The sequence below is a fragment of the Patiria miniata genome, unplaced genomic scaffold (assembly GCF_015706575.1).
Source record: "Patiria miniata isolate m_02_andy unplaced genomic scaffold, ASM1570657v1 HiC_scaffold_9, whole genome shotgun sequence".
NCBI classification, from domain to species: domain Eukaryota; kingdom Metazoa; phylum Echinodermata; class Asteroidea; order Valvatida; family Asterinidae; genus Patiria; species Patiria miniata.
The window spans coordinates 5458460-5474416 of record NW_024037076.1 but is presented as its reverse complement, the minus strand read 5'-3'; the positions used below and the strand labels follow the sequence as shown (position 1 = coordinate 5474416).

At 41.6% G+C, this 15957-nt stretch overlaps 2 protein-coding genes across 2 annotated transcripts; both read left to right on the top strand.

Moving 5' to 3' along the window:
• The first annotated feature begins 3147 nt into the window (after window positions 1-3147).
• LOC119720365 (neuromedin-U receptor 2-like) lies at window positions 3148-4170 on the top strand. The gene has a single exon (XM_038190020.1). It carries the CDS (start codon window positions 3148-3150, stop codon window positions 4168-4170), a length of 1023 nt encoding a protein of 340 aa, XP_038045948.1.
• A 3456-nt stretch (window positions 4171-7626) lies between these two features.
• Window positions 7627-11341, top strand: LOC119720596 (cilia- and flagella-associated protein 77-like). The gene is made up of 4 exons (XM_038190329.1): window positions 7627-7882; window positions 8527-8861; window positions 9814-9919; window positions 10524-11341. Exons 1-4 carry the CDS (start codon window positions 7823-7825, stop codon window positions 10755-10757), a joined length of 735 nt encoding a protein of 244 aa, XP_038046257.1. The 5' UTR covers window positions 7627-7822; the 3' UTR covers window positions 10758-11341.
• The last annotated feature ends 4616 nt before the right edge of the window (window positions 11342-15957 follow it).

Below are 15957 nucleotides of genomic sequence, written 5' to 3'. Positions count from 1 at the left end.
CACCCCGGATGCTGGCACGTAAAAAGACTAGCACGAGCGGCGAAGCCGCGAGGGCCTTTTATCTCATGGAACTAATCACTTATTCATTAAATTCACGTAATATAAATCAAGCAATATAAACCAATCATCTAACGGTGGTTTGCGGTTACCAGCAACAGCACGCGCGCCATATGCTGTCTGATCTGGCGCCAGACGACGGCTGATTTACGTTAGTAATTCTGCATTTTCATTGGGCGATTCACAACGGGTAATGCATTATGCATGTCTACCAAATCGGTAGACAAATGTAAAGAAAAACATAAGCGTTCTCCACTAGATGGTAAAGGCCCTCGCGGCTTCGCCGCTCGTGCTAGTCTTTTTACGTGTCAGCATCCGGGGTGCGTCACGTGTCCGGGTAAGCGCGTGGGACTTGACTAAAGGCTATGGGTTGTACCACTTGGTACTAGTTATGTACTTTCATGATGCATCTGCAGGCAATAATACTCTCGTTTAAGTAATGCAAACGGCGAAAGTTGATATTCCATCTCGTCAAATTCGTCTTCTATACGACCTTAAACTATTCTGAATACTTGGACCAGCTTGCCTTACTGCTCCCAAATATTGACGAGTAAGCATGCAGCCACAAGCCTGCAAACTCAATCACGGTGAAATATTGTCCAATCCATTTGTGGTTTTATCAAGTAGTTTTTCTTCAAAATGTAATTATACGCCTTAATATTGTAATGGCCGTTGACTGCTCAGTTTGTGGGCGACCTTAATCTGAAGTTAAAAAATAACGTCCAATTCATTTACGTAAGGAGCAAAACACACGTTTCAATAATCTACATTATACCGGTAAACTGGTTGTCGCTTAGTGAGCTACACTACGTGCTTTCTTTGACAGCTATATTTATGTGATTAAATGCAGGCTGTTTCTCATCACAATCACTGTAGTCATCATATAGTTGCAATCTGTTGATGAAAAAAAGGTTGTGTCCTTTGTATTTAATGGCCGGGCTGCCAGTCAAAGTATCCTGATTGGATGTTTTGATGCAGTCACAGGAAATCACGTGTACTATTTCCTTGTGTTAAAAGGGACCTAAGGAAGGAGAACAATTTTCTTGATTGAAGAAAAGAAGACTTTAAATTTAGTTTAAGAGACCTACGTGTAATGCAAACTTGAACATTGCAGTTTTCAAATCTATACTCAATGCCCTTTTTAAACAGTTGTCGCAGCTTTACTAGGGCAACCCCCGCCCGCCCCCCCCCCCCCCCCAGCGCCGCCACTGCCCAAGAAACATTCATGTTGGAATTTTATCTTGGCATTCTTCCAGAAAAATTATTGAAAAATCCCATGGAGATGGGTAAAGAAAAACACCCGAATTTCATTTTACGACCTTTCATCACATCCGGCATTTTCGTTCCTATGTCTTCTTGTCTGTTCATACGGTTTGTTTTCACATCGCGTACTTGTGTGAGAACGACAATGTATAACGTCGCGAGCATTTACCTGCCTACAGCCGATGGGTTCTAGTTTTAGTCGGGCTGGCTTGACAGTCCTTATCAGCGGTCACTTTATACATTTTTTTGTAAATGTTAATGAGTCTTTCAGTTTATATTAAAACAATAATTTATTGTAAGCCCCCAAAATACAGTTTTGTCTTCTATGTTACTTCCAGTTTCAATAACCGCCACAAAACTATTTCATTAAGTTTTCATCTATGTACGAGCACGCCGAGTTGCACAAGTCCACATGTGTTTTAGACTTTAAGAAAACGGAGAGATTATTTTTTGGCACGATATTTATCTTTCACGTCAGGGCGATTTATCAGTTCCCATAAATTGAAATGCTGGTAATAATTTACCATGGCCTTTCCAGATTAACCACGAACTGAGTTGTCAACAGCCATTACATTATTGAGGCATTATACTCAATTATAGTAGAAAATAATGCGTGGATGGATTGGATATCATTTCAGCGTGATTGAGTTTGCTGGCTTCAATGAAATAGAACACCGATGCCAATCCCTCACTACATTAGGTTTCCTGCTTAGTACTCGACAATATTTGGAACTACCCAATTAGCTGGTCCAGAGCGCAAAAAAAGCTTTGTAATTTTCGTATTCGTTGTAGAGGTGACGTGGTGAAATGAAATATCTACTTTTGCCGTTCTCTTTACTGATTTTACCGAGACTTTACCTATATTAATTGCCTATACACCCACATCCATCGTGAATCTCTGGTACATCAACCTCGTCCACAGGGTGTCGAACACTACGCGCCCATCACTACCTGCTCTCTCACTCACCCTGGTATTGGATCATTTGCATGTGCAAGATTTTTGAACACGTATGCAAATGAGGAACAGTCTGGTGCCTGGATATGCGTTACACGTTAGCGTTTGTTTTTGTATGCGGTGTCTGGGGTAAAAACAGAGTCAATTCGTAGCAGCGCGAGTTACGAAAACACGAATTTTGAAATCGAACTGTTACGATCTTATCGAGACAACATGCAGTATCATATTTCATATTAATATGAGCAAATTGGAAAGGAAATTAGTATTTTCGAGAAGGCTTGGACGAATGATCGCGAAAACACGTACTGCACGTTGTGAATAATAGCACCAAGAACACGATAAAAATCCATTACTAGCCAATTGCGGTATCCAATCAGGATACAGGAAGAAAGTTTCCTATCCAGGGTTTACTATTGGAAACGCGGTTGGAAATAAAGTAAGCACTGGGGACGAGGTTGCTGGTACATATATCAAGTGGCGCCAGACTATTGCACAAATTATGGTGCAGACGCTACATCACATTGTACTTATTATAAATTGGCACGCTTAACCTGGCCCTAGGCGAAGCAGATGTGAGCTATCACTGAGATCGGTATATTCAAAAGTTACTACACTGCAGTCAGTGTTGGTCAGTCAGTGAGTCGGTCCTAAGATAAAGCGATGCTACTTTTATGCTGGCTTTCCCATGTTTACAAACACACACTTTGTCATCACATTGGTATTAAGCATCCAGACCATTACATCATGCTCTTCTTTTTATGTGAATACAGTATACAAATATCCTCGTCCATCGACGAATGGTAAATCAACCTTACTGAAGAATAAAAGGCGCTGAACTATAGGCCTGCTTAAGTCCTCAACAGAAGCCAGCCATGAATTCAACTGTGCCAACAAGTGACAATGAGGAGCAATTTGAAGGCAAGTGGGTCTGCCAGATCATGACAGCAGAAGGAGTCATCGGTGTCTTAGGAAACCTCTTAGTGTGCTTCGTCATCCTACGTGCCAAATGCTTACACAACCTGACCAACTATCTGCTGGTGAATTTGGCTGTTGCTGACATGCTCCTGTGTCTACATGCATTTATCTACTACCTGGTTACAGCAGAAGGCTGTGCACTGATTTCTTTCGTTCCAGCAAGTCAGGGTGGAAGACAAATTTTCTGTCGACTGCTAGCATCCCGATTCTCGGTGCGGGCGTTGTCCTATGCATCAGCTTACAATCTCTGTGTGGTAACATTAGAGAGATATGTCGCCATAGTGCATCCACTACAGTATGAAAGAAAACTCACGGCAACACGGATGAAAACTCTGATTACTCTGATCTGGATGATATCATTTGTTCTTTCTTTGCCTATTCTGTTTACAATCTACCCCAGCGATGATCCCGAGCAGGCTTGCTCAGAAATCACGTACCCCCATCAGATGTTTCCATTGATTTTAAATATTGGTTCATTTATCTTGGGCTACCTAGTGCCCGTAACATCGATGAGTTTGGCCTACTACAAGATGCAAGTTACTCTCAAAAGACAAGCAAAAGCTCTGAGACTGCAGCAAGCAAGAGAAGCAGCCTATGATCTTGTGATTGCGAGACAGCGTCTAGTCAGCGTGCTTACAATCGTCTTAGGAGCTTTTGTTATCTTATTGACGCCAGGGTTTGTGACTTATCTTCTCTGTTTGCATCCTACAGCCAATGGTCCATTTTCGTTCTGTGCTTCAAAGTACTATAGATACACAAGAGAAATATGCAATCTTGCCTATTATCTTAACTCTGTCATTAATCCCATTATCTATGAGTTTAAGTACAAGAAATTTCGAAAAGCACTGAAGAGTGCTTTTTGCAGCTGTTTTAAAAAGCACAATCGTAATAGAGTTGACATTGCGATGGTACCGTTGTGAGGGCGTTCAACTATTGTGACAAAATGGAATTATTTTGTTTTGTTTTGGAATTTGAGAGGTCCTGACGCCCTATACGTGGGACAGATTGTAGAAATATTCTAAAATTGTACTGTCCTTGGTTTGTTTGGTTCCTCTTAAGTGCGTCTTGCATTTTCAGGAGGGGAAATTAGCCTGCCTCAATCTCCTTTTGACCACTTTGCCACTGTACGCATCTTTCAATAACGCGGCAGAAATCAGTATAGCAGCAGACAAACTCCAGCGCCGCATTTCAGAAAAAGCCAGCCTTGGCAAGCGCATTTCAAATTGAAGTGATTATTTCATGTAAATTTCCTTTTGTCTTAATATATTATTATTTTTTGATCACCAAAGTCCCCCAAAGCTGCCATTAAAGGGATGCAAACCACTAAAAAGCTGTAAGGCTTCCTCAGTGCGCGCGAGCTCATAAATATTTCGTGATCCCACAGGTAATTTTGAATAAGAGGTCATTGCAGCCTATACTTGGACTGATTGTAGAAATATTTCTGGAGATCAAGCATTAATTTTGTGACTCGTGGCTTCCGACTCCAGGGATTTCGTTAAACGTCCAACTTGTGGGCCTATTTTGCAAAGAGGCGGTTCCTCGCCGGCCTCTACATTTAGATCTGGGCCCTAGAGATTGACACAACCGTTTTAAGGGTGGTTTTGGGGAGGGAAATATCGAGAGAAAAAAATGATACGGCTATATCTGGTAAAATTTAAACTGAGAGAAAATTGTCCAGGTTATAATCTTTAAATTCCGACGGAAAACACATTGCCGCCATGCTCCTGAGCGCCACCAGGCGGCGCTTTTTTTCTGTCCGGTTTTGTTGTTTTCTGAACGCGTATTTGATGCATGGAGTCACAGACATATGTACACATAATTTTATATTCTTTAACTGTGTGTAAATCAATTCCCTATACCGAGAGGTGAATTTGCCCATAGTTTTGATTTTAGTCGGGCGCCGCGCAGATCACGAAATGCTCATGTGGTTTTGAATGGCGCCTCGGAAAGTATACGCCATTAATTTTTGTCTTTGAGCTCCCGGACCCCCGCGCGACCCGCCTATGGGCATGTTGCAGTGGGTTGCCATTTTTCTTGCCATAATTTTTGACAGAATTATTTCTAACCGTAAATCACCCCAAGAAACGTTCATGTTGGAATTTTATCTAGGTATTCCACAAGGGATGCAGAGAAATCAGTCAGTGGAGATGGGTAAAAAACGTATTTTACTTACGACCTTTCAAATCTGGCATTTTTGTACCTATAGGTCTCCTTGTTCGATCACGTTTGACTGTTTTCACATCGCGTACTTGTGTGAGAACGAAAATGATAACGACGCGAAAATGTGCTTATTCACAGCCGATGGGTTCTAGATTTAGTCGGGATTGCTTGAATACATGCAGTTCTTATCAACAGTCATTTTAGATGATAATGAGCCCTTCACATTTATTTAAAAAATTGTACGTCTTAAAAAAACCATGTTATTCTCCTATTTAAGTTTCAGTTTTCACCTAATGACCGCCACAAAATAAATGTTCATCTTTGTATATGAGTACAACGAGTTCCAGTGGGTCCACATTTTTGGCCCTGGGAAGTGAGAGATCAATTTTTGGCATGTTTATTTAACTTTCACGTCAGGCGATTTTTCAGTTTCCAAAGGCCTAAATTGAGATGCTAGTAACAATTTTACAAAGGCCTTTTTTTCGAGGATGACTTTCTTAAGAAATCAAGGCAAAAAGGCAAAAACAAGCAACCACTAGTTAACCACTTGCTCGAACTTGCCCTTACTTGATGCCAGTGAATAGGCTGTTTTCGCGCTAAAATTATCGTTTTGCATTCAGGGGACGGGAATCAGACCTGGGCCAGTCCTGCATACAATACGCTAGGCAGGGGCGGCGGAACGCTTTTCAAACTGGGGGCAACACCTGCAAAAAGGGGCACTTATCCAGAAAAAGGGGCACCTCCCGATGGTGTGAAAGTGAGAGCCCTTCGGCCTCTGCAATGGCGGATCCAGAACACATTTTTTTTTTGGGGGGGGGGGGGAATTTGGTCCCCCAAAAAGTGGGTCCACAAAAAAAAATGGATTCTATAGATGCTCTGTGGTGCGATCTGGGGCAATTTCTGACCACTTTAACCAATTTTCTTTTAGAAAAAGATGGTGGTATACGTGTTTCTTTTGGGCTGCCTTTTGTGGCTGCCTTTTTTGCGACGTCACTAAAGAAAATTTAAAACAATTTAGGTTAAGTTATTTTTTTCGGGGGGGGGGGAGTCATGGCCCCGTTGCCCCTCCCCTCCCTCACCCTTGGATCCGCCTTTGTGCCTTCGGTACACCGCACACCCTCCGCCCCCGGCAGTAAACTCTCTGGGTCCGCCCATGAATTTGGCTAGTTATGTGAGACCATTTTTTTATCGCGAGAGGGGCACTGTTGCCATCTCGAGAGGGACACAATTTTATAATATCGAGAGGGGTATTTGTGCTTTCGAGGGGTAGTTTTCCATCTCGAGAAGGTGCAAAATCTTGGTAATGCGAGATGGGCACTTGTGTTTTTGAGGGGCACTGTTTTCCATTACAAGAGAGGAGACAAATGTATTTGTATGTAGCGCGATCACATGCTTTCATGTGTGCGTTCGTCTCGAGGGCGGGGGCACATAACCGTGAGAGGGGCACTTTTCTTGTATGGCATGGGAAAATCTGGGGGCGCAAGTGCCCCCAGCCCCCCCCCCCCCGTTTCACTGCCCCTGCGTTAGGAGGAAAGGAGCTGTTCCTACCTTCGAAGTCTGAAGGGTGCACACCTTTAAATAGGCCTAAACCCATCCGCCGTGCTCCTGAATAAAAGTTATACCCTCAAAATATTCAATATTAGAGTTATGAGAGCCATACAATTGGGGAATTAAAGAGGTATGGCAATGAACCTCTGGCCCGGACTTGGGGCTTCCAATTCTGAGCATTTTGGATGCAATTGGGCTCGAAAGTGGCGCTATTTTGCCATGTTGTGGACTGTGGAGGGATCGTTTTTTCAAGATGGCTACTTTTCCGCTTTGGGAAAAATAGGGGTCGCCTTCTTTGGGTGAGAATTTCTCGAAAAGCCAATGGTCAACCCACCAAAAAATGAAAAGAAAATGAAAGATGACATGTTGATGATCATAATTCTGTGCAGCTTAAATACTCTGAGAGTTCTGAGTATTTTAAAAAGAATTTCGATATGGGCATTTAGCACTGGTGTCTATGGGAATTTTAATACAGGGGTGCATCCTGCAATGGAGGGACAGGAGACCAGTCTAGAGTGGAACTTCGCTCGTACCGTACCCCCCGCCCAAATTTGCAGGGCGGGGGGTACGAGCGAAAGAGTGGAACCGGTTTGGCGCCCTCTGTTGACCGTTACTAAGGGCTTCCCCGAGTGTGTATGCGCGTGGTCAACGCCGCGCCTCCAGCTGATTACGTACGCGTAACCAACACAACTTCATTCGCGCGACTAGACTAGACTACATGCATGACATGCACTAGCACTTTGCACACAACAAGAAGAGCTACACCTTCGATTTACTGCCAAAATAAAGTGTGTTGACGGTTGCATTTCTTCAGTGATATTTCTTCTTTTTCGGCATCCGTGTTGTTTATTCCCTGTCATCGAAATGAGTCAAGCAGCAGTCGGTGTGCCGTACGATGCATTTGATAACCCGCTTTTGATGAAGGTAGGCCTGACAAAATATTCATCACTTTCCACTCAGTCGACGACTTCTTTGCACAAGTTTCCAAACAATCATAACAACAGCTTCCATGGCTTCAGAAAATGGTCAGAAACAGCAACGCTTAAGTTATTTTTCTGAGGAATTAATGGAGTAAATATATTATACTATATATCGTGCAGCTATCTTAATTAAATTAGTGCCAACTCTCAGTGGCTAAATTTCGTTGCAACTTGTAAAGTTGTATACTTGCAATACTGACGTCCAAAATTGTTCTCTACAGGAAATTTAAAGTTCATGCAACCAGGAAACCTAGCTTGCCCAAGCCTAAGAATTTGTTAGATGCTTTCTCTTACAAGTTACAAGTTTCATGGGTGTTTTTGCTGGCAATCTCTTTGCAAACTGCATGTCTGCATTAAAGTTTGTTGGTGTAAAATAGATGAATGTAGGACTAAGAGAATATTTGCCATGAATATTCATGAAATGAAAATGAATCATGTCAAATTTGTCGGTAAGGCTTAATTATAGACAACTGACACTAGTTTTTACCATTAGCCGTAAGTTGGCGTATTCTGTCCAGTGTTGTGTGACTGACACAAAAATCCAAATTTAAACTCAAAATCATTGTCATACTTCAAAAAAAATTACAGACAGAACTCGGGAAGCCAGCCAAACGTGGCTTCACCCTCCCCGACTACAACTTCACCTACGGGCGACCAAACCTGGCCAAGGATGGTGGGGCTGCAGAGGCCATGTCTGGGTGGTCCCCTACAGCTTCCCTGCCGACACTACGCAAGGAGAAGAGACCAGACAGGGACTTTGTCGCGCTGAACAAGGCGTGCATCGGCTCTGGGTTGGTGACTGCCAAGGAGCAGTTTGAGTACCGGGCAACGCACGACGTGAGAAGACGCGTGGCGGAGGAAGAGAAAAACAAGACCAAGATCAAGAGGATACCGGCCTCCATGACCTTTGGCATATCAACCAGGTAATATTTTTTTACAAGTAATGAGTGTTTATGAGTGCAATGGTAAGAATAATTTCATGACTTACATGAGGTGACAGATGGAACGTTCCATTCCACGGGGCAAATGGAACATTCCATTCATCACCAAACGAAATAATACTTTCCATTGCACGAATGTAAAAAAAATGATTTGTTTTATACAAAACCTGACTTAATATTCGTCATCTGATTGTTTACTTGTAAACTAGTACATGTATTGTCAATGTACAGCATCAGAGCTTTTATTGCGCAACCAATCGTGTGACCGGGCAATGGACATGATGGAAGTTCTATTTACTGTGAAATGGAACTTCCATGTTTGCGACATATCGCGTCGTGCGTTGGGATGAATAATTCAACGACAAATGATCCACGACCCACCAAAGATGATAGGGATTTATTCAGCCGTTGTATAAAAAGAACTACTATTTCACTCTGAGATAATAAGTTAAATGCACCTAGACCCTAAATACTAAAGAAAAAAAAATACAAACAAGCAAATCAAAAATCAGTCTAATATGATTAAAGTCTTCAAAAAAAAAACCCCCCAAAAAGATGACTCTTCTTCAATCAATCAATCTTACTTTATTTGTTCCTCAAACAATCAAATGCGGAGGATAGGGCCTATGCATTGTCGCAAGTTAGTTTCCTAATTTCTTAATATAAGACAACAAGTCTTGTTTCAAGAAAAGTCGTTTTAATCCCATAGAAAATGTCAAGGCGGTGAGACAAAAACAAAATTCCTGAAATAAGTTTGTTTGTCTTATATGAAGATAATTCTTGTAAACAGTGTGATCATCCAGATCACAATTAACTTGCATTGATTGCTTTAGCATGATTATTTTTGTTACTCAAACATCATTGTGTTTAACATTTAGAATGGAAATGAATTGACTTACTTAAAAGTTTACTTTGATTTTTTTTGTAATAACAGGCCATCAACACCCGTGTTTGATCTTCTGGAGCATAGATATCAGGACCGTTGGTTGAATGAGAGAAGAAAAAATGAACTTGCCAAGAGGGACCGTCTTGTGCAAAAAGTAAGTTTTCAAACCTTGAAGTGTTTTATTTTATGATTTGGCTAGTTTTTTGGTTGGTTGGTTGTCTGTCTCAGTGCTTTCTAGTTAAAACATTGTTTTCTCCATTTCGCATATTTGCAAAACTCTGTAAAAAGATTTGATTTTGAGTTGCTTTTGCACATGACAGAGATCTACCCAGCAACAAGACTGGTTTCTTGTCTCAAGAAGACTGGTTCCTTGTCTCAAGAAGACTAGTTCCTTGTCTCAACATTATCGATCCTAAAAGGGAGACAGGAACCAGCGAGAACCGAGTGTTGAAATTTTCCTTTGTCAATATTGATTCAATCCCTTGGTGTTTTTTTTCTGATCATGCTATTTTAGATCTTTATGTTATATATATACATGTACATGTATATCAAAATGTATATCTGTTGGCAGTCATAAAGGGATGGAAAAGACTACAATCAATTTCTAAGAGTACAACAGAAATTGCATACATTGTAATTATTGTAACCATGGTGGCAACACTGCTAATGTGATCATAACTTATTGGCCCCGTTTTCCAATCTTGAGTCCGTTTACTATTTGTTTTTAAATCCAAATTCCTGTCTTTTCTTTTCCATAGCAAAACCTGAACAAGGGAATCTACGAGACTCGTGCCTCCCTCCTGCGTAAATACTGCCCACCGGTTGAGTCCCCGCCCCTCTGGCAGATGCCAAAATTTCAGAAGCAGCAGCCTCATTTGGAGACATTCCGCTCAACCCAGGCGCGACAGAAGGCGTTTGAGAGCCACGCTACAGACTGCACCGCCAGGACGGGAGTCTTCGGCCACGGAACGTACGAGAGTGCCAAGAGTTAAAAAAGTCCCCGAAAGCAATCAGCAAAAGGACTGTATTGACAATGTTGATTAAGGATCTTGTTCAGATTAGCAGTGTTCTAGCCATGATATAACCATAGAAAATTGTTTCGTTTGTTCAACAGCCCTAGGTTTGGCTACTGTAAGCAAGGAAGTTCATTGCAATTAGGGGGGCCTACTATGCTTACAGCAACAGAAAAAGAAAAGTTTTAGTCATGCTCTCATTTCAAAGTTGGATAAATATTTCACACAACTTCACTTGACCAGGGCTCAAATTCATAGTGCTGCCAATTACACTACTTGTTAAAAGACTCGTTTGGAAATAAAAAAAATGCACATAAATTACTAATTGATCATTAATTGATAAATGTAAGTAAATAACTGCACGATTTGCTTACACTTGCAGCAGCAGAAGAAAAATTGCGTTGGCCAGAAGCTAATTTCAAGATTTGATGAATATTTTGCACAATTTCACTTGACCTGATGGGCTCAGTTTCATTGCGTTGAGAAGCACACTACATGTACATTGTACTTGCTGATAGACAAACCGGATAAATCACTAATTTATCAGTAGTAGCTGTTGAACACTATGAAATGCAAGCAACAGAAGATTACAGCGGGATCAAGGCTTAAGTTTTTATTAAAGTTTGATGGCTTTGCAGCACTATGGACTTGGCCCTAGGGAGGGAAACTTATGTCTAGGGGCACAGTTTTGTGCTAAGCTTGACCATGGAATTGTTGCTTAACCCTCCTGCTATTTAATAAACAGTCAAAAGACGGTCAAACTTTCCATCCACTTCCCCTGCTACACCTTTAACACAGGCTAGTCACCAGCAGTCAGATTATATGTCAAGCAAGCACTGTGACTAGTCAAACTCAGTCAACAGACAAAGCAGACAAGTTGTGTTCACAGATGGCTTATCATTCACCCCGAGTCAAAGCATAGCTGTATCAAGTTGCATAAACAGTCCCAGCCAGTCAATCCTGCTTTATGCAGGCTGTGAATTCTTAACTGTTGAAAACAGTCACTTGACTGATTTTGACTGAAAGGACAACTTGGCGCAGAATGTATCATGATGATAATAGCAAGAAAACGTGATCACTTGAGAAAAAAAAACCTGTATATTGTTCCTTTTCCAAACTTGATAGGACTGACGCAACATTTGCACTTGTTCGACTTGCTCACGATTTAGATAAGCAGACAAAGCAAAGTGTGCAAGTATTACAAAAAAAATTTAAGGAGCGCATTTTTAGCCCTTTTTTACTGCTGACCTCCAGTCTGGTTCTATGTGTAATTTTAGTGGCGAGTGTGGCCAAGAGAGGCCTCCTTACCCTTGTGGCAAGACAGTGAACTACCATTTACATGTACTTCAAGCGTTTCAGTACCGAGGCCAGATCTGTCTGTACAAGAGAGTGCATAACGCTCAGCCTGGTTAGAACACTGTTAAAAAGTTAGAACTACAAGAATACCTCACTGTACAAAAAAACAATATGCTACTTTAACACTTTAGTCACTAGTGCCCAAAACTGTACTCCCTGTAGCACCCAAAACCGCCTGAGCACTCTATGGTTTTATTGATTCTTCAGTGAGTATACATTGTAATCGCAGTGTAATACAATGTAGTACAATGTAATACAATGTAATACAATGTAGTACAATGAAAAACAATGTAGTACGTGTACGGGTGCCAATTGGGGTGAATACGATTTATTGCAAAGACCATGTTAAAAAGCTTTGCGATTGTTCCACATTATATGAGTACTAACTGTACATTTTGTACATATAATGTTTTATGAGGACCAAAAGATTATGAGCAGTTCTTTTTAACTTTGCAGGGTTTAGCTTTCAGTGTTGCATAGCTTTAATCCCAACACAATCGAGGCGGGAATTCTTAATCATGCACATTTAACGGGATAACGTTGGTGCAAAAGTAGGCATGGTGCATTAGTTTGTGTTTTTGTAAATATGTAAATAAGCCTTTTCATTTTGTGCCGCAGAAAATTCCGTCCGTTTTTACTTACATGTATGGCTTTGATATTCAAATTATTTTAATAATGTAAAACAACGCCACAGTTTAATGGTGCCTTTGTGGCATTCAAATTTTATGCAATTTCAAGATGACCAATCATGAGTGAAAAATAAAATCAAATGACCGAAATGCTAGACAATGTGTTACAGTTCATTTGCTTCCAATGTATTGTTTACATATATAATCAGAAATTTATTACATATACAGACATTTACATAATTATGCCCATGATAATTAAAACACACATACATGAAAACATGTACATGTACATGTATTACCTGAGGATGTTCTTGGGCCTATCAGATCAAGGCCCAATTTCATGACTATGCTTACCCATTCCTATTGGCCGAGAGCCCATCACATTGAAACCATTGATAAAACACCGCTGCATTCTGCGCCACATCTTCAGCTAGGGTCATATTATCCGCGTCCAGGCCCTAAACCAGTTTTAATGGTACATGTACTTGTTTAAAGCGCCCAAGTATAAAGCAAGGAATTTGGCGTCTGCACATCTGGGGTAAAAAGATGTGCCAACGTTGGGCTCAGTGCAAAAGTAAAAGTACCCCCTCAATGGTAAGAAAGGAAGAGTGCTAGGAGACTGCTTGTCACAGGCCCGTCGCTAGCCCTGACCGGGGGGAGGGGGCATATAGTACCAACTAGGGGGGGGGGGGGCACTACCATAATAAAATACATATGCATGGCTTTTGCCATGGGGGGGGGGGGGGGGATTGCGCGCTAAGTTGGGGCAAGGCCCCCCTTTGGCAATGAAAATCAATTTACATGTATATCCGACGCCGCCTGTTGCTCACGCGATCCACTCCGACTTTGGGCACATTCAAAATAAAATGAGTCGTGCGTACTTTGCGCGATATGCGCGCAAACCAGTACGCTAACACGGTGTGCCCGTCCACGGGGCTTTCAAAAGTAGTCAAAAGGCGCCCTCTCTTTTTGCGCACAGAGCCCATAGAACAATCTGGGCACGCTGTCAATAGACCTATAAAGACATAATGATGACGCTTCGTTTGCATGTGCGCTCTCCAGTGAGAGCCAGGTGGGGACGATTGGCTGGTATCCCGGCTCCCCTAGGAAAGCGCACATGTAAACAAATTTGACGTCATTATGTCTTTCATATTCTACCATGAAGGCCTGATTTACAAGGCGAAAGCATTGTGCTTGCTATTGTTAGGATAATCCGTCACTGGGCATTTTGTTCAATAGCATGCACAATGGTTTCCCATTGATTGATAGACAATACAGTTTTCATACTTTTACATTTGTGAAACCTCATCAAAATCAAAAATGGAAAAAGATAATCATTCTGCTTTGGAACTTTTCAATGACCTTTCAATAGGGGTCCCCACATAAGTTCGACGCCTCATAAGTCCGACGCCTCGTAAGTCCGACAAAATCGCATCCCTAACCAAATGAAGGCCCATAAGTCCGACGCCTCATAGGTCCGACGCCTCATAAGTCCGACACCTCATAGATCCGACGCCTCATAGCTCCGACGCCTCGTAAGTCCGACAAATTAAACGCCTCGTTTTTCCGATGTCGGACTTATGAGGCGTCGGACCTATGAGGCGGAATAAATAAATTGTATGCCTCATTAGTCCGATGCCTCATAAGTCCAAAATTTGGAACTTATGAGGCGTCGGACATAACAATAACACAACAATGGAGTCTTATATAGCGCACGTATCTACCAACATTTAGGTACTCAAGGCGCTGGTTATTATGTCTATTATTAAAGAAAGGTAAATAAAGTATATGAGAAATATGAGACCCATTATGTAGCACCTTATAAGGGTTGACAAGGCAATATGCTGCGGCACATATTGCAGCCACTGCCAGAAACACCGGGGCAAAACCCTTCTCTTTAAGAGAAGGGAGATAAGTGTTACTGGGTTCTTTAATGTGCATTACACAACACACGGGACCTACAGCTTTACGTCCCATCCGAAGGACGAAGCAATAATGGTAAAGTGCCTTGCTTAAGAGCACAAGCACCGTGTTCCCACAGTCAGGATTCGAACTCATGTACCACGGCACACAAATCGAACACCGTAACCATTGGACCACAGCACCCCACACGGACCTATATGAGGCGTCAGACTTATGATACGGCCCCTTTCAATAAACCTGAAGTTCTAGAGGTAAGAATGGCAAATGTACATGTTGTGGAATAAACATTCAAATCCAGCAGTAGTGAACAAACAACATTTACTGATGGAGGTATTTCAAAACAACTTATGGTTTAAAGCATGATGTTGTTAATCACACAAGGTTTGGTCTCATGTTACACTAACTATCAATCTGAGGAGGCGAGCGCATATGAAATGTCATACAAAGGAAGAAAAGTTCATTTTTACAATTTGTAGAAGTACAAATTTAATTACACAATACATGCATTTTTTGAAAATATATAAATTGATTTTCAACCACATTATGTTAGTCATAGTATTACAAAAGATTGATTTTGGAATCTTCTGAAATCATTTAGGCTCCTCTAATATAGCAATAACATCAGAGGAATTTAAACCCTTAATTCTTAACCACCCCTCCTTTTCAATTTTAAGGCGGGGGCAACTGGGGGGAAATTCCTGGCAACCGTCTTTCAGCACAGTGGTCCGTCAGTGAGTGGTTCGTGGACAATTTTGTTTGTCATGCCCCCATAATCAAATTGGCATGGTGACTCCAATGCTACAAAGCCTCTTCAAAGTTGATAGCCCTTCGGCTCCCAGGAGAATAAAGTACTCATGAGTCTCTGTTACCAGGAGCATTTGGAAAAATTTCATTGTGTAGCGCCCTCGTACTTTATGCATGGAGGACATTCGCTCGTACCCCCGCCCTGCAAACAGGACGCTGGGATACTCTGATGAGCTTCACGGAATCTTGTGAAGGAATTGGCTATGACCTATGTATAAAGCATCTGGCTGCAGCTGTTCAAGACCGCAGTTAGACAATATGCTATCCGAAAACTTCCCACAGAATTGCGCACATTCCATACCGGATGTGATTTCTGTTTCATTGCGGACCATGTGGACAAAATGCTGAGCGTCGCATAATGCAATCCGACCGTTCGTGATTCGAAACGGAGCCTGAGCAAGTGACGGGAATTGTAAATTTACAACACAGATAAGTTTTACAGAATTTCCTACATTATTACGCTTTTC